Source organism: Gadus macrocephalus, chromosome 6, assembly GCF_031168955.1.
Source record: "Gadus macrocephalus chromosome 6, ASM3116895v1".
Classification (NCBI taxonomy): Eukaryota; Metazoa; Chordata; class Actinopteri; order Gadiformes; family Gadidae; genus Gadus; species Gadus macrocephalus.
Window position 1 is genome coordinate 25,623,062 of NC_082387.1, and position 22,272 is coordinate 25,645,333.

General features: G+C 49.5%; 1 protein-coding gene across 5 annotated transcripts in view; it reads right to left on the minus strand.

Annotated features, from left to right (window-relative positions):
- Positions 1–1,082: 1,082 nt before the first annotated feature.
- LOC132458846 (protein asteroid homolog 1-like) overlaps positions 1,083–22,272 on the minus strand; it is a 31,539-nt gene continuing 10,349 nt past the window's right edge. The window contains exons 1-5 of one of the 5 annotated variants that reach the window (XM_060053173.1): positions 3,948–6,168; positions 3,072–3,279; positions 2,679–2,823; positions 1,977–2,249; positions 1,090–1,815 (exon numbers count right to left, since the gene is read on the minus strand). In XM_060053173.1, the coding sequence (XP_059909156.1) occupies positions 1,542–1,815; positions 1,977–2,249; positions 2,679–2,823; positions 3,072–3,279; positions 3,948–5,195 (2,148 nt within the window). In that variant the 5' untranslated portion in view covers positions 5,196–6,168 and the 3' untranslated portion in view covers positions 1,090–1,541. Of the gene's footprint in view, positions 1,816–1,976; positions 2,250–2,678; positions 2,824–3,071; positions 3,280–3,947; positions 6,169–22,272 lie in introns of those variants that run through there. The other 4 variants (XM_060053172.1, XM_060053176.1, XM_060053175.1 and 1 more) reach the window with 4 other exon arrangements.

Genomic DNA, 22,272 nt, shown 5'->3' on the forward strand with positions numbered 1-22,272 from the left:
ATAAACGTGAATTATTTTGCTTGTTGTTCAAATTCTATGATTTGTGGGAATTAAGGGGGCCACTAGAGGGCGCTCTCAACACATTTGTCGCCCAAGGCAATCTGCTAGTTCAATTAGCAATCGCCGGAATGTCCTGAAGAAACGTGATGACCTTTTGGTTCTCCTCCATCAACCCAGCACTTGTTGCCTTACTGAATAAATTTAGAGCAGGACCAACCTTCGTCTTAGACCTCAACTGAAAGATGGGGAGCTGTTTTTAATGCTATCCCTTCTTGAAGGTCAATGAGTCCTTCTAGGGAACACTGAACTGTCCCCTCTTTCTGTACTCTCACTTTCCCTTCTCTCCGTCTCATCCCTTCTTTCCTCAATCTGTAGAGCTCAAGAAAGCAGAAGACATGGCACTGTTCCTTTTTAAGTATCAAAATTATATTTTATAATATTCAAAATAAGAAACATTTCCATAATTATTCAGAGTTCATTCTAATAATACCTGTGCCACCTTTAACACTACAGCTGTGGTAAGGATTTGGTCTACATGGTTACAGGTCCAGGGGTGCATGGTGGTGTAGGGGCCCTCCTGTGTTTGAGGACGATGCACAGGGATGGTGGGAATAGCAGCTGCTCTCAGCCTGGTCTCGCCCTTTCTGGTCTCCACTAACCGGTCTGCCTCAAAATGTCTGTGACTTCACTTTAGTTATTCTTAATGAATCGAACATTAAGCTTCCCAATGGTGTGTTCTTTGTTTGTGTTTCATTAAGATCCCCTAACATGTTTTTTTGTCATTGTTATCTTTGATTAGTCAGATTGCTCCTGCCGGTCTGAGCCAACCGTTTGGTTCTCCTCCCTGCGTCGGTGGGGAGGAGTACATCTATACTCCTTTCTCTGAGCGATTGGAGCCTCCTCATGCAGCTCAGGAAACCGTGGTGGAGACTTTAGGACAACACGGAGGAAAGAGCGGACAAGCTGCTGACAGGTTCTGAGTTTATTGATTTATATCATGAATTGCAGTGAATAAGTGCATGGTAAAAACAACATGTATGTGTATATATATGTGTGTATATATACTATATATATATATATATATATATACATACATACATACTCACATATACATGCACATATATATGTATGTATATACAGTACATGTATATGTTGTATTGAAAGATCGATCATCAAATTTCATTAATCAATAAGAAAATTCAAAGTAAGATCGATTTCAATCAGAAAATAGATTATTTTAACCGAGCCCGAAAGACAACTGATGATTCACTCTTACAAAAAGCCCACTACCATAATATTGTGATGACAACATCTTATTCTAATCTTGAACTGTTCTCAACTCTCCTTTCTCTTCCTTCCTAGTTTCTTATATGCATTACCAAAAATGATATAAAGAACAGGTTTTATATCTCTTTTGCTGCTTAATGTAATATATTACTGTAACGCGTTACACCAACACTGTTCCTCATCCGCCTCGCCCCTTCCTGCTCACTCCCACCCCCCCCCTCTACTGCTTCCTCCTCCTGCTTTTAACCTCCACCCTAGAACCATCCGAGACCTGATCCAGGCCTGCAGCCCCGCCAAGCTCCTCCTCCTCTTCCTCCTCCTCCTCTTTTTGGGTGTTGAGGTGAAGGTGCTCCATGCTGGCCCTCAGCTGGGCTTGGGAACCCCCGAACCCACTTGGCCTGGGGTGTGGCGTGAGCAGCAGTAGGTTGAGCTGGGAGGCGTCCGTCAGGCTGGCCTGCCATTGGTTGAAGCTGTGAGCCACGACACCATCCAGAGGCTGAGGGTGGTGGCTGGTGACCCCCTGCCAGCCTACACACACACACACACACACACACACACACACACACACACACACACACACACACACACACACACACACACACACACACACACACACACACACACACACACACAGGTGGTGAGTGTTTGTTTGTTTTATTTTTTTGCTGAACACCACATGTGCTACCTACCTGTCCGTCTTGTCCCCTCTTTCCTTCCTCCTGCCTTGAGCCTTCTTCCATTCCCCACCCGAGTCCTGGGTGTTGAGGTGAAGGTGCTCCATGCTGGCCCTCAGCTGGGCCTCAGGCCCCCCAGCTCTCCTGTTGGCCCCGGGGTCAGGCTGGGTCACTGCTCCCAGGAGCCTCATGTACAGTCTCCTGAACTGGTCGTCCTGTACGATGTCCTCTGGCTCCCTCTCCTGGAGCTCCTTCTGCCGCTGGTGCACCAGCCTGCCCTGGTACAACCTGGACAAACCCGTCTGGGATTAATTAAGCACTGTCTTATCTTAAAACTACATTCTGTTGACCCAACCCTCAACTTGCCCTTTCACAAAAGTGTATCCGTTAAACTGTCTCAGAATCACTGTTACAATATCATAGTCTTGTGATGTTATTATGTTCTTTAAAGTTACTTCTGAATGAACTTTATATGATGGGCTCACTATGGAATAAGTAATGACTAGGTGATTGTGTTACTATAGAAACAGGACTGTCTGGGTGAGTGTTACTATGGAAACAGTACTGTCTGGGTGATGGTGTTACTATGGAAACAGTACTGTCTGGGTGATGGTGTTACTATGGAAACAGTACTGTCTGGGTGATGGTGTTACTATGGAAACAGGATTGTCCAGGTGATGGTGTTGCTATGGAAACAGTACTGTCTGGGTGTCTCACCAGGCGAAGTGGGGTTCAGGGAGGGGCTTGCAGAGCAGCAGGTTGAGCTCCGAGGCGTCCTTCAGGCAGGCCTGCCATTGGTTGAAGCTGTGAGCCACGACACCGTCCAGAGGCTTGGAGAGGTGTTTGGTATCCCCCTGCCAGCCTACACACACACACACACACACACACACACACACACACACACACACACAGAAACACACACACACACACACACACACACACACACACACACACACACACACACACACACACACACACACACACTTTAAGTTTGCTTTCCTGATAAGATATATCCCTGCAAGCCTACACACAAACATAAGCATGCACACATAGGGAGGGAGTAATGAGTGAGGAAGTTACTTTACTTGAAATACAACAAGTGCTACCTACCTGTTGTCCCTCCCTTCCGTCGGTTCAGTTCTCCTTGGACCATGACCATCAGCAGAGCTTTGAGGAGCGTCGGCTCAGGGCTGGCCCTCCTCAGCCAGTAGCGGGTCACAGCCACTGGGAGGCGCAGGTGAGCCGGAACTCCCTCCAGCGTCTCTTCCTCCACGCCCAGCGTCTCCAGACACACCTGCAGCCTCACAGCGGGGTCTGCCTGGGAAGTGGTAGCAAACCACATGTCAATCTAACGGATACCTCGACACGCAGATTGTAGATTAGTTTGCATTCGATGGCTCCCTCTACAAGTTAAACACTGCTATTGTCATTGTGTGACAGGGCTACCTGCTCCCCTACTGATACGATGATGGGACACACCTGTCCTCTGCTTAATGAAACAGAATTGAATGGGTGTTTACGGAGCCTGCTAGTCTGGTTCTACCCTTCTATCTTGCATGGGAGCCAGAAGCCTTTCAACAATGAAAATATAATGAAAAGCATTTTTTCATTAAAAGTTTTCAGTTTCTTATCCCTGTAATTACGTAATAAAACTAAAATATTAATTACACCGAGATAGTTCTTAAACAAGTTGACAGTATAGGGTAGAGTGAGGAATTGGACGGATTTGATATGAATGACGCGTTGCTATGACAAAAAAAACAGTTGTGTATAATATAATGTCTGGTATCTATCCCTAACCCTAATTAAGTTACCCAAAACGAACTTATCGGTTTCTCATTATATAGCCTAGCTCTAGCATCGATTTAGCCCAGCCCTTTTCTTTGTTTGGAGCTAACCATGCCGACTGCCAGCGTCCATCCATTACACATCTTTGCTCCATCTCTTATCCATCTGCCATCCAGCTGAATGAGTCGGTAGGCCTACCTGGGGCAGAGAGTCCAGCATCAGCTTCTGATGTTCGACCGCCGGTTTCACCTTGACATTAACGGGATCCAGACCGACCCGGTCCACCTCCTCCACCTCACCCCCCTCCTGGCCCAGCAGCAGCCCGTACAACACCTGCCGGATGGGCCGTGAGATGAGGAAGGAGCTGTTTAGCTCTTTGCGCTCCACCTGGATCCGCAAAATCTTCCTCCTGTGCAGAAGTATGTCATATTGAAGTATGTTAGCTCCCATGCCTCCCATGGCCAGGGACGCACGGACCCACTCGGGGACGGAGCTCAACTTAGCAGGCAGCTGCGGAACGGTTCCCTTACTCAAGAAGCCAATCAAGAGAGGAGCTGGTGAGCTGGGGAGCTCGTACTCCAGCATGGACTCCCTCAGCATATTCTTCACCTCCGCCTGAGCGTCTTGAATCATGTCGGGTATGAGTGCCGTCGCTGCTTTCAAGGTGTCTTCTGTCGTCCGGTCTGTCCTGGCTCTCAGCCAACTCAGGATGCCCACCAGGTTAGCGGTACTGAACTTCATTTTAGGACTTCCCCGTGGAAGGAATTGGGCCCACCTAACATCTCTGAGCTTGACCAGCGAGGCAAAGATGGGCAGCAACTGGTGGTCGATATTGAACGCGGTGCAGAACTTGGTCGTGGTGTATAGCTTGCAGCGGATTTCACTGCTGGCCGGACTGTCTTTAACTGATTGCCAGAAGGGAACCAGGGGCAAAACCCCTTCTGGAAGGTCATAGATATAGAAGTCAGTGTCTTCGGACAGCACCGGGCAGGAACACTCTTTGGCCAGGGCAGCCAGCCGGCCGTCTGCCTCTCCGAAGCACTTGACCTGCGGCACCCTCAGGTCGTTCAGCGTCTGCTCAAAAACTGACATTACAAAGGGGGGATAGATGCCCTTTTTCTCGCCAGTCAGAGCGGCAGGGATATTCTGGAGAAGGGCGCTTTGACGGCTCATCCTGGTTTTGAGTTGGATGTCGCTGGTGCCCAAGCCTCCGTCAATCACAACATATGCTTTGATTCTACAGTTGTCCAGAGTCTTGAAAAAAGCCTGGACCTCCGCCTGGAAGGCCAGGTACTCCCCGCCGTGGTTCTGGTCCAGTTCGGCCATGTTATACAGGTAGTAGGCCAGGTTACAGCCATCCACCACCAGCTCGCTGTTGCTGAATTGGATGACCTGATAGACATCGCTGTTTCCCTCCAGCATCTTCAACAAGCCATTCACCCCCATTGTGACTGACGGGTCATGTTCTAACTTCACCTGTCAATGGTGACTGGATACGTTCTAACTTCTGTGGTGACTGGACTCCCCCAGAGAGGATCCCAGCTCCTTTATACACCAACACAAACACATACCCACACTGGGAGTGGCTCCTCAGTTCTCCTAAGTTTCGCTTCTGGAGATTTCATATCAACAACTCCATCAACTCTGCATTGCTTCCTGGTCCCTTGAAGCGATGCAGCAGAAAGCGTGTAGCCTACTGTACTGATGTGTGTGAGGGTACAGTATCAGTAGCCCTACACAGTGGGCCTATATTAGGGAATGAACCCCGTTGGTCAGACTTCTTCACGGCACGGCCGGACCCCTTCAGGGACCCCCGGACACTCCTTAACTCGCCCTCACACTTTACAAATCAGATTGTAATTGTAAATAGCAATTTTATAATTAGAATCTTACGAATACATTTTAGATTATGTTCAAATGTATTTTGGCAAGATATTTCATTGAATAGTCAAAGGCCATGCAGTCACGCATTGTGGTTGAGAGGCTGTATAAATAGATTCATACGCCAACGTTTAATGACTGATCAGGGTGGGTCACGCGTTTGACAACTTTTACATGCGGCTGCAGCATTCCTCAGAAGAGCTATCGCTGCATCAGTGTTTATACACAATAGGCAAACTACAAACTAGCCTACACTAGCCCTCACTAATCGTTTAATGACTGTTCAACAAATGGTCTGTAACAGCCAACGGGCTGTTCCATTCTTGTTTTACATGGGTTTTAGAAGATTACAGCACGTAAAGTTGTAGCTTTCCTGGCCAAAGCTGCCTGAATGTTTCCTGAATGTTGTTGTTACTTTCATACATTCTCTAAATGTGCAGTTTCATAAGACAAGCACTTTGGCAGGACCATCTACAAGGTTCTTTTCAAAGTTATAATTGTCTTTTTCTAAACCACACCCCTGGCTTTGGTTTCATACCCATCCCTTTACACCAGTGGTTCTCAACCTTTTTTGAGCAAACGCCCCCCAATATTTTAAAAATAAACAAACTAACAACCCCACTGACACTCGTGCTGTATTGCTTAAAGTTGTCAATGCATCGTTTTTCATTGATTTTGCGTTGGTAACTGACAGAGGTCTCAAGTAACTAAGTACGAACAAATACTTTGTTACCTTACTTAAGTAGACATTTTTTGGGTATCTATACTAATAATATATAATATAATATAATAATAATATATAATAAAGAGTAATAATTTTTCAGCCTACTTTTTACTTCTACTTCTTACATTTTCACGCACTTATCTGTACTTTCTACTCCTTACTTTTTAAAAATGGCCTCGTTACTCCTATTTAATTTCGGCTTGTTTTTATTCAGCCGAAAAAAACACAAACAAAAAAACCAATACAGATAATTCGCGCCATCGGATAGAGTGAATTTGATTGGTTGAATGAGAATAGAAACATATACCATTCTGACACCCTATTGGCTTATGCGCGATCCATGGCACCAAAAACACATTGAATTATAAGCACTGAATATTTATGCATTGAAATAACCTATCTGAATTTTTTGCCTCTGAATTGAACTCTTTACATTTTCAATATATCATATTCACCTTTATTTTTCAATGTTAAAAAATTCAACGTTAAAAAATTCTACGTTAAAATATTCAACTCAAATATTTTCAACGTCCCAAAATTCAGTCCGCCAAAGTCACCATCAAAATTCAGTGTACGAAATTCAGTGTTAACATCCGGGGACCCAAGAAAGAGCAATCGATCCTAGATGCTAGATTGCGGTCAAACGAGTGGGCGCGTCATTCTCGTTGGATACCTGACTCCCACGCGGGAAGGCAAAACAGATTTATCCATGAATAGCTGATCTCTTTCAGCTGTTCACGCCCATAAACTCACACAAACTCTCTCTCTATTTCCTACTAAGTATTGTACGTCTGTACGCCACGTGTCTCATTCTGCCCTCTAATGGTACCTAGATGTTAACAAATATTTTATATCAAACATTTAGGGTTTGACCTCAGCTCTAAATGTATATCATAAACAAATCAATAATGAATAAAGGCCAATTACAAAGATCCCTTTGAGTCACAGTCTATATTCCTGAGGTGACCTTGGACAGAATGGTAATATAATATTCCATACATACAGGGTCAGTGAGATACATGGTTTGGTTTGCTGCGGTTCGCTATAAACACAACTCATGATTCACACTGAGAAAAAGCCAACAACCCTAATATTGTAATGACAACAGAGCACACAGACCTATGGAAATATATTGCTGAAAAACCACTAAGAGGTTGGTTAAATAATGAAAATGATATGACTTACTGGTTATAACTCTGTTGCTGCTTAATGTAATATATTACTGTAACGTGTTACCCCAACACTGTTCCTCATCAGGAGGGAAAACTGCCCACTCCCCCCCCTCCCTCTACTGATTCATCTTATCCTTCTTCTTCTTCTTCTTTTTCTTTTCAACCACCTTCCATTGCCCATCCGAGCCCTGATCCAGGCCTGCAGCCCCGCCCAGCTCCTCCTCCTCCTCCTCCTCCTCCTCCTCCTCGTCCTTGGTGCCAGGCTGAAGACGCCCAGTGCTGGCCCTCCTTTTGGCCCAGCGGTCTGACTGGCATACTTTTTCCTGGAGGCTCTTGTACAGACTGATGAGATTCTCATCCTTGTCAAATATCTCCTACGGTTCCTTGTCCTGAGGTCCTTCTGCCACAGGTGCACCAGCCTGCCCTGGTACAACCTGGACAAACCCGTCTGGGATTAATGAAGTACTGTTTTAGGTTCACTTAAAACTATGGAAACAGGACTAGCTAGGCGATGGTGTAAATATGGAAACAGTACTTGCTGTGTAATAGTGTTACCATGTTAACTACTGGCTAGGCGATGGTGCTACTCTGGAAATGATAATGGCTCGGTGACGTAACTATGGAAACAATACTTGCTGGCTGATGGTGTTACTATGGAAACAGTACTGTCTGGGTGATGGTGTTGCTATGGAAACAGTAATGTCGGGTCAACGGTGCTGCTATGGAGACAGTTCTGTCTGGGTGTCTCACCAGGCGTAGTGGGGTTCAGGGAGGGGCTTGCAGAGCAGCAGGTTGAGCTGGGAGGCATCCTTCAGGCAGGCCTGCCATTGGCTGCCAGCCTACACACACACACACACACACACACACACACACACACACACACACACACACACACACACACAGCAGGGGTGTTTGGCATAGCCATAGCAGATAACTTATTATGAAAACAGTCATGCAGTTCTTGATGATGACCCCTTGCTACCTAACAAACTAAATGCATTTTGTTGCAGATTTGAATGTCAGCCCTCTAAATGACACACCTCCCCCTGAAAGAAAGGCGTGTCCTCCTCCTCATGGTATTTAAATACATGAGCACTTTCTCTTAGCTACTTATTTATTTATTGTATTTTCACACTGGTGACAACGCATGTGTCTATTTTTTATATGATGTCTTTTGTGCATGTCCAGTCAGATTGGTTGTCTCCATTGTCCTGGTTGAGCCAAACACACACACACACACAGGGAATGAGTGTTTGTTTGATTGTTTTTTGCTGAGCACACATGTGCTACCTACCTGTTGTCCCTCCTGACCGTCGGTTTAGTTCTCCTTGGACCATGACCATCAGCAGAGCTTTGAGGTGTGTGGCGTCACTAGGCTGTTTTATTCGGGGCTAAAGCCCTGGATCTAATTTGATTAGCCCTGAATCTTTTTTGTTAAAAAATATATATATATTATATATTTTTTTTTATTTTTATATATTTTGCTGCATGCAGAGTGTCTGCCATATCCGCAAGTCGCACATGCTCCCATTTGTTAGGATTCTTGCGTAGCTTACTGCTAGGGATTTCTGTTCTACTGCTCAAGATTTTAAGCCATGAATTGATGAACTTGCTTTGAAGAAAATATGTCCGTTTTCTGTGGGCTGTAAATAAGCCAATCTATGAGGCTAAATAGCATGCCAATATTGATGACTGATGTGTCAAGTGTCTAAGGATGAATGCTAACATGATTTGTTTCCAACTTTTGCCTTAAGTTACAATTTAGCTAACTAGCGAGCTGCCCACCCTTTTCAATTCCATCATTGTCATTCATTACCAATGTTAAGTGTCATAGTTAACACTGGTGCTGAGTCATGATTCCTAAAAAAGAAGTACCCAAAACATGTGATATGTTTTCAATTTGCAGAAAGTTTTGAAAAATCCAGGATGCCTGAGAGCCTTACTGCATTATATTCCTTAATTCTCCCATAAAGACTCGATCACTGATAAGTATGAACAGGATTTATTTAAATAACGACATGGGAATATTTTGCATGGTAAATCTTTGGCATGAGCCCCGTCACTATTCCAGGGTGACGTGCGGACTCGGCGTATCCTGCCAGGACTAGCAGGGGCGGAGCCTTCCCCTGGACAAGTAGACTGAGGCCGACCTGGTGGTGGTGGGGTGGATGGAGGTGCGTCGAACGAAGACCTGAGCAGCAAAGACATATGTTAGACTACTCTTTATAGAGCAGGTGTAGGCAGGTGATTGGTAGCTGGTGATTGGTAGCTGGTGATTGGCGGCCAGCCGCGCGTGATTTGAGTCCTCCTGGTAGAACTACCAGCAAGCTTAACATTTCTCCCATAAAGACTCGATCACTGATAAGTATGAACAGGATTTATTTAAATAACGACATGGGAATATTTTGCATGGTAAATCTTTGGCATGAGCCCCGTCACTATTCCAGGGTGACGTGCGGACTCGGCGTATCCTGCCAGGACTAGCAGGGGCGGAGCCTTCCCCTGGACAAGTAGACTGAGGCCGACCTGGTGGTGGTGGGGTGGATGGAGGTGCGTCGAACGAAGACCTGAGCAGCAAAGACATATGTTAGACTACTCTTTATAGAGCAGGTGTAGGCAGGTGATTGGTAGCTGGTGATTGGTAGCTGGTGATTGGCGGCCAGCCGCGCGTGATTTGAGTCCTCCTGGTAGAACTACCAGCAAGCTTAACATTTCTCCCATAAAGACTCGATCACTGATAAGTATGAACAGGATTTATTTAAATAACGACATGGGAATATTTTGCATGGTAAATCTTTGGCATGAGCCCCGTCACTATTCCAGGGTGACGTGCGGACTCGGCGTATCCTGCCAGGACTAGCAGGGGCGGAGCCTTCCCCAAAAGAGAGGACGTAGGCCTACGCCGGAAATAGGTGATAACTCGGCATGTCCTGCCGGGACTGGCAGGGGCGGAGCCGACCCCAAAAATAGAATAGCGAAAGGGGGTAATGAGACCATACATACCCGCGTAGAAGAAGTGGACAAGGATCTATACTGCTTCTGGAAGATAAAAGGCATACCCAATATACGACATATTAAGAGTCAATCATACATACCGTATAACGATAAGTTTAAAACCGTCAGCGAGATCGATGAATCACGTAAAAGCAGTTGACATGAAATGAAACGAGATCAATTAAAATTTAGAGCACTCTGCAGCTGTTACGCAGCGAGCCACGAGTGCTTTCGTGCTGTACCAACTGCCGTGGTCGATTCACTCTCCGGGGTCGCTGCGTGACCTGAGTGCTTTCGCGTTGAACCACCGACGTGGTCAACGAACTCACGAGTGCCCTTGATGTGCCACCGACGTGGTCACGCACTCACCGGTGTTGCTGCAGCAAATATTGTGTACTTCCGTGTTGAACACCGACGTGTTCAATGAACTCCGAGTGCCCTGCACTTGAGTGTTTGATATTATGCCACCGACGTGGTAATTAAATTTGCATGTGCCCGAGTTGTGCCCACCGACGTGGTCAACACACTACCAGGGTTGCTGCAGCGAACGTGGAGTTCTGTGTTGTAGGCCTACCGCACCGACGTGCGCAACGAACTCACGAGTGCATGAGTTGTTCCCACCGACGTGGGCAACGCACTCACCGGGGTTGCTGCAACGAACTAGAGTTCTGAGTTGTACCGCACCGACGTGCGCAACGAACTCACGAGTGCTTGAGTTGTTCCCACCGACGTGAGCAACGCACTCACCGGGGTTACTGCAGTCAAACCATGAGTATTAGATAACGTGCCACCGACGTGGTCATACTCACGAGTGCCCGAGTTGTTACCACCGACGTGGTCAACGCACTCACCGGGGTTGCCGCTGCAACCTTGAGTTTTATTTTCCTATTTACGCCACTGACGTGACAGCGAACTCAAGAGTGTTTTCTAGATGATCCACCGACGTGGTCACACTCGCCGGGGTTGCTGCAGGTTAACCTGAGTTATGAAACCGAATTTTGCTTTATGAATTTAGTACCTGATAACCACCACCGCCGGTAGTTGCAAATAGTGTTGCTTTTGGCAATGAAAATTATGACTAAGTCGTCATCAACAAACCTTTATCGCGTGAGAAAAACGAGACTGGACGCAACGTGGATGCTGGGCATGTGACAATAGCAGTGATTAAATGCATAGTACAATATAGTTGGCGCATAAACCAAGACTAAAAAGTGTTTTACGAAAATAAGACTGCTAAAATGTCTCTTCATTTTCGTTGACCTAAACTAGGCGATAAAGACTTATAACGTTATTTTGTTCGACTGGAACTTAAACTGTTCCAGACATAACATCAATTTTCAACCATTTACCTTATTTAACAAAACTACACACTTGTAACTTCGATAATATCTAAATGGAAATACGATAACACTGGAAAGAGTATGAATGTAACTAAAACTAATAAAAACTAAAATGACAGCTTGACACAAGACTAGACCAACACTAGAAAGGAAACAGGCCACCAAAAACAGCTATGGTTGCAAACGTGTAAAACATGTCTTAACCGACGTTAGAGAGCATCGTGTGCGCTTGAAGAAAGAACCTTGAATTCGACCGGATGTAGGACGTCGAGTTCTGTGTTGTACCGCACAGACGTGTGCAACGAACTCACGACTAGTGCCTGAGTTGTGCGTTGACGTGGTCAACGCACTCACCGGGGTTACTGCAGTCAACCATGAGTAGGCTAATAGATAACGTGCCGCCGACGTGGTCATAGTCACGAGTGCCCGAGTTGTTACCGCTGCGCTTTGGTCAACGCACTCACCGGGGTCGCCGCAGCGAACCGAGTTTTATTTTTTTCGATGATATTCCACCAACGTGACACCAAACTCAAAGAGTGTTTACTAGATGATCCACCGACGTGGTCGAACTTGCCGGGGTTGCTGCAGGTTAACCTTGAGTTATATAGCCGAATTTTGCTTTATGAGTTTAGTACCTGATAACCACCACCACCAGTAGTTGCAAATAGTGTTGCTTTTGACACCGAAAATTATGACTAAATGTCGTCATCGACAAACCTTTATCGCGTGAGGAAAACAATGCTGGTCATATGACAATAACTATAATTAAATGCGTAGTGCGATGTTGTTGGCGAATACAAACGAGACTGAAAGTGTTTTACAAAGTAAGACTGCTAAAATGTCTTCATTTCCGTTGACCTAGACTAGGTGATAAACTGTAATAACGTTTTGTCCAAACGGAACTTCAACTGTTTAAGACATAACAACATCAATTTTCGACCGTTTACCTTATTTAACAAATCTACGCACTTGTATCTTTGATAATACCTAAACGGAATTTCAATATGTTGCATATTCTTGAAGAAAGTTGTCCAATCCCGGGATGCTTTTAACTGACTTCATTTATTATAAAGTCGGCATGTTTCGGTATGGTAACTGAAGCTTAACGGAGGGAATTGTATCTAACGCGTGTGAGAGGAAAATACCGTGATCTACTTCGAGCCCCCGGGCTTAGGCCCGGGGTGGCTCTCTGCCGTCTACCTATTGATCTCTGGCCTCTCGAGTTCGAAACCACCCGCTAGAGAGGACGTCAAGTGGGCGTGGCCTAGTGGGCGTGGCCGGGGTGACGTAAAGGCTTCGGCTCCTTCTGTGGTGGAGCAGCCTTCAATAAGGTCTTGCTCCCCTTGTGGCTATGTGAGGGAAATGCAGCTCCTTAAAATACTTATCACATATCACTTGAAAGAGTATGAACGTGTCTAAACTAATAAAAACAAAAGTGACACCTTGACACAAAGACTAAAACTAGAATGGAAACAGGCCGCCAAAAACAGCTGTAGTAGCAAACGTGATAAACCTGCCTTAACCGACGTTAGAGCATCGTGTGCGCTTGAAGGAAGAACCATGAATTCGACCGGATGTAGGATTCGTAAGCTGTGGAAGACCGCCTTCCCAGCCGTTTGATAGACGCGACCGGCAACCCTTGTTCAGCGGCTGTGGTTGCCGCTCCAATCCGGAAGGAGTGGCCAATGTAGGGGGGAGATGGTGGGCCGCACCCTTCTACCACCGTCGCGAGATTGACTCTGAACCACCCTTTAGTCATTGGCAGGCCGCAAATAAACAGGTGATTCGGGGACGTGCGTTGCCGAAGCTTGAGATAAAGGAACATGGAAACGTAAGGACAGAGAGTTGTTGATTCTTGAAATGATAATAGTAACAGCTGCTCCTAGGCTATCGCTTTTAGATGAAAAATGCCTTGCAGAGAAGGTGACATCAGCGAAAGTCAGGCCCCGTGTAGGGGAAAAAGTCTGAGTAGGAGACGTGTACGCATAAACCCGCAAACGCATAAACCCGTAAAACGCATGAACCCGTAAAACGCATGACCCGTAGAACACATGAAGCCGTAGAACACATGAACCCGTAGAACGCTGTGAGAAACACTGACTCGAGTAATATGTTAAAATAAGGATGAAAACTCCCAGAGAGAGCACACTAATCTATTCAAAATATCGAGTGAGTTGGAGTGGCCAACACACATAAATAATTGTAATACACCAAAATTGTTAACTGACATACATGGCTAAACAAGCAAATGAAAAATTAAATACCCCGTGTAGGGGAAAAGTCTGAGTAGGAGACGTGGACGCATGAATGCATGAACCCGAGAACGCATGAACCCGTAGAACTGTGAGAAAACACCGTCTCGAGTAATATGTTAAAATAAGGATGAAATCTCCCAGCTCTGAGAGAGCACACTAATCTTTTTGAAATATCGAGCGAGTTGGAGTGGCCTACACGCGTAAATAATTGTAATAGGCCTACACCAACATTGTTAACTGTCATACGTAGCTAAACGAGCAAATGAAAAATTAAATACCAACGCGACTGAAGCTATTAACAATAAGACTATAAATAATCATATAAAATGATACCATAATGTACCTGTTCTATTTCATGTAGGCTACGCCGTCTAGGCTTCGCCTTATGGGCTTGTCCCGTGCGCGCGCCTGCGCGCGCTGAAAATTCAAACTATGCACCTATCAGCGTGGGCACCGCCCACATTTCCCACGGTATCGTGTCTATATAACGCGGTGTATACCGTCGCTCATCCTCCCTTTTCTTTCAGCACTTGTGCTTATCAGCGAGAAATTGAGAACTACAATTAAGAAGATGAGAACTTCAACACGGATCTCCCAAGCCGGTGGCAGCGGCTCGGGCGAGGCCGCGGACAAACGGCCCTTTTCAGGGCCACCTGAGAGCGCTCCTAGAGCTAGGTCCTTTTCAGGACTCCTATGCGCCTCCTGTCCCGCCTCCCTGGCACCGGGTGACGGGCACATGGCGTGCTTTTGGTGCCTCGGCACCGACCACGCCGCGGCTGCTATGGCGGCCCCCGTCTCCTGTGTCGCCTGCCGGGAGCTGCCTGAAGAGGGGATCCTCTCCAGGCATCTCTTCTTTTCCCCTGCGGTGGAAATGGCTGACGCCATCGACCTGTTCGGACCTGACGTCGACGATGGCATCATCGACGCCTCCCTGGACGACGTCTTCGGCGACTCGGCGTCCGGTTTTTCCCGCTCTCGGGTTACAACCGCCACCGTCATACAACACGAGGGTCCGCGCCGGATGACCGATCTCTTCCGGGAGATCATGGGTGAGGCGGCGGCCATCAAAGGGATTCCCATGCCGGTCCCGCCTCTCGCCCCCGTATCTGACGATATGCAGGGCGAGTGCTTTCGCACCCCATCTTTTTCCCGGCGGGTTACCCAGTGCCCCTTGTTCCCGCCTTTGCAGCACTTGTTTATTGCTGCCGGTGAGGACCCTTCGACCCCGAAGGCTCCGGTAAGATCCTACACGGATTTCACCAACGTGGAGGGGTGGGCCGATACTCAGGCGAGGGGGATCCCTCGCCTGGAGCCTCCCCTGGCAGCGCTTCTCTGTCCGGGCGCCGGGCTCCTTAACGAAAAGCCGCTGCCCCCCGACCGCCTCCAGAAGCAGATTGTCGGCCTAACGGACAGGGTGTTCGTTTGTGTCTCTCAATCCGCGGCGGCGGTCAACAACATCGCCCTGCTCTCCTCTGCCATGGTCTCCTTGTCGGCTGACAGGGAGGCCTACGGCCCGGAGGAAGCCGCGAGATGGCTGGCGGTATCCCGCTTTTCCAGCGCCATCCTCCAGCTATGCCAGCCGATAGCCGTTTCGGCCGGCCAGCATATGGCGTGGGCTACCATGATTCAAAGGGTCATATGGCTCTCCCACACTGCGGTGCCGGAACGAGAGCGGGCCAGCCTCGTCCAGGGTCCACTAGCGCCGGATGGCCTATTTGGTCCCAGGTTCTCCGAGGTGCTCGCGCACCAGCAGTCAGTCCGTGAGAATCGTTCCCGGTTCGGGACGATTCTCACGGGCTCCTCCCGCCAGCAGGCTGAGAGGAAGCGCGGTCTAGGCCGGTCCCAGCGTTCCATGGGACCGCCTCCGACTCCAGCCCCGGTGCAGCAGCCGCAGCCGCCGCGCACGGGGAGAGCAGCAGCGCCACGGACCGGGAAGTTCCGGACGCTTGCTCCTACTTTTTCTTTCCCTATTAAAGAAAAGAGTAAAGACCGTTCGGCCGAACGGCAGTACATGGTACCTAAAGAGCGATATTCCCCAGGCCACCTGCGTCCTACGCTTGTGGTGCGCTCCTCCATGTTGCCTATTTCCCCCTCTCAGCCCGGTGGCTGTAGGGTGACGGTCGGACGGCGTGTTCACATGGCCTCTGGTTCACCTGCTTCTAAGAAGCAGCGTCCCTTGGAGCCTCATGGACGGATCAGAGACTCGTTGCACGAGCCCGTGGATACGGCCGCTTGTACCGGTCTCCTGGTTCCCCACATTATAGGTGAGGAGATGGGTCCGCGCGCTGTGGCTACAGCCTGCGGACAGTGCATGCGCACAGGTGCTGCGGCCGGACGGCTCGCTCCCTGTTCAGCGGGCACGAGCGCGACGTCTAGACAGCTCGTTGTTTTTACAGCTGCTAGTTCTGGTACGTCTCCTACGCTCGCTGAGCCTCCTCCCTTTCGTGGGAAGCCCCCCTTGGTTCACACGCAGTGTGGAGGCGGTAGGGGCAGAGGAATACGGGTTATTCCTGGACGGTCTTCCTCAGCTGTCGGCTCGCCCTCTCTCCAACCGCTATGCGTGTTGGCAAGAGCGGTGCGTTCTGCCAACGTGGTTGGACACCACGTTGAGATGGGGCCATCCCATACAGTTCAAGCGTCGTCCCCCACCCTTTATGGGGTTGGTGGAGACCACGCTACGGGACCCGGCTGCGAGCACGGCTCTGGCAGCAGAGGTGGCACGTCTCTTGGTAAAGGGGGCCATCACTGTCGTTCCCCCCCACGAGTCTCACCTAGGTTTTTATTCCCGCTACTTCCTGGTTTCCAAGAAGTCAGGGGAAATGAGACCTATTCTGGATCTTCGCGTGTTCAACAGATTCGTTGCCACGAGGAAGTTCAGAATGCTCACGGTCGGAGCATTGTTCCGGTGTGTGAGAGAGGGCGATTGGTTCACATCCCTGGATCTCAAGGATGCTTACTTCCACGTCCCTGTTCGGCAGGCGCACAGGAAGTTTCTCCGCTTTGCCTTTATGGGGATGGCGTACGAGTACCAGTGTCTGCCGTTCGGCTATTCCCTGGCTCCGCGCACCTTCTCGAAGTGTGTGGAGACGGCGTTGGAACCGCTCAGACGTCAGGGAAAGAGGATTCTCTTCTACCTAGACGATCTGCTTATTCTGAGCAACTCAGAAGAGACCGCGAGAAGGGACACCATGTTGGTGATAAACCATCTCTCCTTCCTGGGTTTTGCCATCAACTGGGAGAAGAGCTCCCCGCTCCCCAGCCAGCAGACAGTCTACTTGGGGCTTTGCCTAGACTCAGCCACCATGATTGCGATGCTTTCGCCTCCTCGGCGAGACGCCATCCTGTCGGCGCTCTCCCGTTTTCACGTTCGCAGAAACGTGACCGCACTGTCCACCATGCGCCTGTTGGGGCTGATGGCAGCTGCCCACCCCGTGGTCCCCCTGGGTCTGCTTTTTATGCGCAGACTCCAGCGGTGGTTTGCTCGCCAACGGTTGGACCCCAGGCGACACAAGCTCAGGGTGCTCCTCGTCCCCCGTTCGGTGTCGCCAGACCTGGAATATTGGAAAGGACCCTCCGCCCTTCTCAAGGGTGTTCCCCTGGGCAGGGTGGCGTCCTACGTAGTGGTCTTCACGGACGCCTCGTTGACGGGTTGGGGAGGAACGTGCCTCTCTCACTCGGTCGGAGACGAGTGGCGCACGCCCCCTACAGCACACATAAATGTGTTGGAGCTCGACGCTGTGAGGAAAGTGCTGTTGCATTTCTTTCACCTGGTGCGCGGCCGCCACGTTCTGATCAGGACAGACAGCGTGTCGGCGGCGGCGTAGGCCTACATCAACAGACAGGGGGGAGTCCGCTCCCCTGCTCTCCACCGAAAGGCGGTCGAGCTCTGGCTTTGGGCTCATCAGTATCTCCGCAGTCTGAGAGCCCTGCATATCGCGGGCGCCCAGAACTTTGGGGCGGACCTCATGTCTCGCGGCGGTCCCCGCCGAGACGAGTGGCGGTTACATCCCGACATTGTCAGACTGATCTGGCAGAGGTTCGGGACAGCGCAGGTGGACCTCTTCGCGTCCCGGGAGAACACGCACTGCAGGTGGTGGTTCTCCCTCAGCCCTCGGGATCTTCCCCCGTTGGGGGTAAATGCGTTGGCACACACACCTTGGCCGCGGGCTCTCTTGTATGCGTTTCCCCCGCTCCAGCTGATCCTTCCTCTTCTGGAACGGGTCAGACAGGAGAGACTGTCCCTGATATTAGTGGCCCCGGAGAACCGTTCAGCTCTGTGGTTTCCAGAGCTGGCCGTGCTCTCGCGGTCGGCGCCTTGGCCAGTACCATTCAGGCCGGATGCGCTTTCACAGGCCCACGGGACGGTGCACCACCCGCCCGATGTCTCGGGACGGCTGTTGGTTTGGCTCCTGAGAGGTTGATCCTGCAGGGCAAAGGTTTGCCTGAGACGGTTATCAACACTATTCAGAGTGCTCGTGCGCCTTCTACTTCTTCCCTCTATGCGGCGAAGTGGTGCGCCTTCTCTAATTGGTGTGAGACGAACCACGCTGTCCCATCTCAATGCGAGGTGGGAAGCGTGCTTTCGTTTCTGCAAAACTTATTGGAAAAAGGTTTGGCCTTCTCCACTATCAAGGTCTATGCGGCAGCCGTTTCGGCTGGCCATGCAGGCTGTGATGGTGGACCGATCTTCAGCCATCCACTGGTCAAGAGATTCTTGCGTGGGGCTAGACGGGTTAGGCCTGTTTCACGCGTGCTTACACCACGCTGGGATCTCCCCACCGTGTTGCGCGGATTGTCCAGGGATCCTTTCGAGCCTCTCTCTCAGGCCCCTTTGGATGCCCTGTCATTTAAGACGGCGCTCTTGTTGGCCTTGGTTTCTGCCAAGCGGGCCGGTGAGCTAACCGCTCTGTCTGTCAGCCCGAGTTGCTTGTTGCTAAACGAGGACAGCTCCTTCGCGTTGCTCAGACCTAATCCTGCGTTCCTCCCGAAGAACATTAATAGTTCTTTTCGGTCGAGGGATATTGTGCTTAAGGCTTTTCACCCCCCGCCTCATTCTAGTGAGGCGGAGGCGGAGTTGCATCTCCTGTGCCCGGTTCGGGCGTTGGCTATGTACGTGAATCGCTCGGCAGCGTTCCGCTCCACACAACAGTTGTTTGTGTGTTATAGCGACGCTAGCAGGGGCCGCGCTCTCTCTAAGCAGCGGTTTTCTCGCTGGGTATGTGAGGGTGTTTGCCTAGCCTACTCTCGGCAGGGCTTGGCGCCACCGTTGGGCGTTAAAGCTCACTCCACACGGAGCGTGGCCGCTTCAACGGCTCTACTCAAGGGCGTTTCGGTGGAAGACATCTGCGCGGCTGCGTCTTGGTCTTCCCCCGGCCCCTTTGTCCGTTTTTACATGTTAGACATGTCCAGGGGCTCACTCGGCAACTCTGTGCTAGAGTCCGGGACCCCTTTTACGGCTTAAGAATATAGACATGTTCTTTAAAGCGTCGTGGTTGGATTTCCTCTCGCCGGCTGGCGAGTTGGACTTGATTACCAGTCTTACTCTCCCACCTTTTTTCAAATGAAAAACAGGCTAGGGGGTTTTCTATTGGCTCGCCAATTGTCTGGTGGTTTTGTTTACCAGTATGGCACTCCCGCCGTTTTCTTCAAATAAGAAACGGCCGAGAGAGTCCCATTATTGGAGAGCCGAATTCCGTAGCTCCGCCCCCGGTGGTAGCGGACCTAATGGAAACCTAGTTGCTCTGGTTTTTCTTTTCCTTTCATGGGTTCCATGAAGCACGGAATAGAGCCGGAGTCTTTACAGACTCACTTTTTTCTCCCTTGATCATTGCCTTGCTTGATCTAGGAGGAATTAGTTTTTTATAAAGCTGTTGTGTTTTACACTTCCTTGGCTTTTTGAGTCTTAATGTGTTCTGGTGACTTAGGTCTTTTTGACTGGGGTCCAGCAGGAGTACATTGATCGGGCTCCGCTCGCAGCTTCACCTTAGCCCATAAGGCGAAGCCTAGACGGCGTAGCCTACATGAAATAGAACGATAGTTATGTTATTATAACTCTAGTTCTATGATTGTAGGCGTAGCCGTCTAGTTTCCCACCTGCTGTACCCTCCAATTGCTGAAAGAAAAGCTTGGAGGATGAGCGACGGTATACACCGCGTTATATAGACACGATACCGTGGGAAATGTGGGCGGTGCCCACGCTGATAGGTGCATAGTTTGAATTTTCAGCGCGCGCAGACGCGCGCACGGGACAAGCCCATAAGGCGAAGCCTAGACGGCTACGCCTACAATCATAGAACTAGAGTTATAATAACATAACTATCGTTCTTTGTCTTTGGATCTTTTGAATAAATTGAACGATATGTGAATCGCATTGCGAGCAGAGGAACGTGAGAGTTAGTGAGCAGCAGCTGAACCAATCTAAAAGGCCCTTCGTCAATGAAAACCTTTTAGTAATAATCAGTTACCACAGTGCCTAGAACCCATCAACTTCATTCATGTTAAAGTGAAGGGAAAAACCTCAGACACAAGGAGTTAACCAAACAGTGCACGCTATAAAGATAATTATGAACCTTTGATTGCGAACGTAGAGTTCTGTGTTGTACCACACCGACGTGTGCAACGAACTCAACGAATTCAACCGGATGTAAAATCTGTATGCTGTGGAAGACCACCTTCCCAGCCGTTTTGACGCTGCTTTGTTATCGCAAAACATGGTTAGACGTTAACACCGCCATGCTTTGCCCCACAGAACGCTAGCTGCTGCGATAGGGTAAAGCTCGAACAGCGCAGACGACTCTGACCCGAGGGCGAACGTACCAGCTTCGACTGGCCATCCCTCAGCAAACCATTGCCCTTGGAAGAAACCCCCTAACCCAACCGAGGGAGCCGCATCCTGAAGCTGGACTGGTAGAGCTGTGAGAGAAAATACGCTGCGGGGGCTAACGCGGGGACTGCAGTAGCCATGGTAGCAGGGCACGTGCAAGGTGCGTAGCCTGTGAAGGCGGAGGAAGCCGAGCCTGATGGTTGCTGGAAGTAGAAAGGCGCCGTGGCGACCGACGACAGCGGGTTGGGGCCTGGACCCGTCCGGGAGTTCCGCATGGCGTTTCGACGGCGTCCATCCTGGCGCCAATGCTTTGCACCAACTCGGCGAGGGTTTGTAGAACCGGGCGGATGTCCGTGTTGGGAACTTGTTGGTGGTGTTGTTGAGGATACCGGGGACCGAAAAGAACGGCTTTCTGCGCTCGCTTGCCGGGACCAGAAGTAGTAGGCCGACCAGCACGAATCCGAAGTTATGACCTCTTGGTGTGTATTAACCGACGTAGCAACTAAGCGACGAGATATGCGAGATAATCAGAAGCACAGTAAAGCAGCAGCATGCGTCGAACGAAGACCTGAGCAGCAAAGACATATGTTAGACTACTCTTTATAGAGCAGGTGTAGGCAGGTGATTGGTAGCTGGTGATTGGTAGCTGGTGATTGGCGGCCAGCCGCGCGTGATTTGAGTCCTCCTGGTAGAACTACCAGCAAGCTTAACATTAGTTGTTTCTTTAGGAACCTGAATGTTGTCTTTTCCATCACAGAAAAAAAAATATTTCCACTATAAAATGATGCAGAAAAGGCACAGATAGATGAATAAAAATCCACCAGAAAAGAGGAACGTTTGATGCTCAAAAATTTCTGGGGGAGCACCCCAATACCCCCCACCTATAATTTGTCCCCCAAAATGTTGAAATTAAATCTAGCCTATATGACCCTATACGCAGGTTGTACACAATATATGCGCCATCCATCATCCAGCTCAATGAGTCTTTAGGCCTACCTGGGGCAGAGAGTCCAGCATCAGCGTCTGAGCGGCTCCTTGGACCAGCGGTTACACCTTGACACTGACGAGCTCCAGACCGTCCCGGTCCACCTCCTCCACCTCACCCCCCCCCTGGCCCAGCAGCAGCCCGTACATCACCTGCCGGATGGGCCGTGAGGTGAGGTTAGAGCTCTGCAGGTCGCTGGGCTCCACCTGGATTCACAGAAACTTCCTCCTGTGCACAAGTATGTCATAGTCCATTAGGTTGGCCCCCAGGTCTCCTCTCGCCAGGGACACACGGACCCACTCAGGGACCCAGCTCCAGATCTCAGCAGGCAGCGGCGGAACAGTCCCCT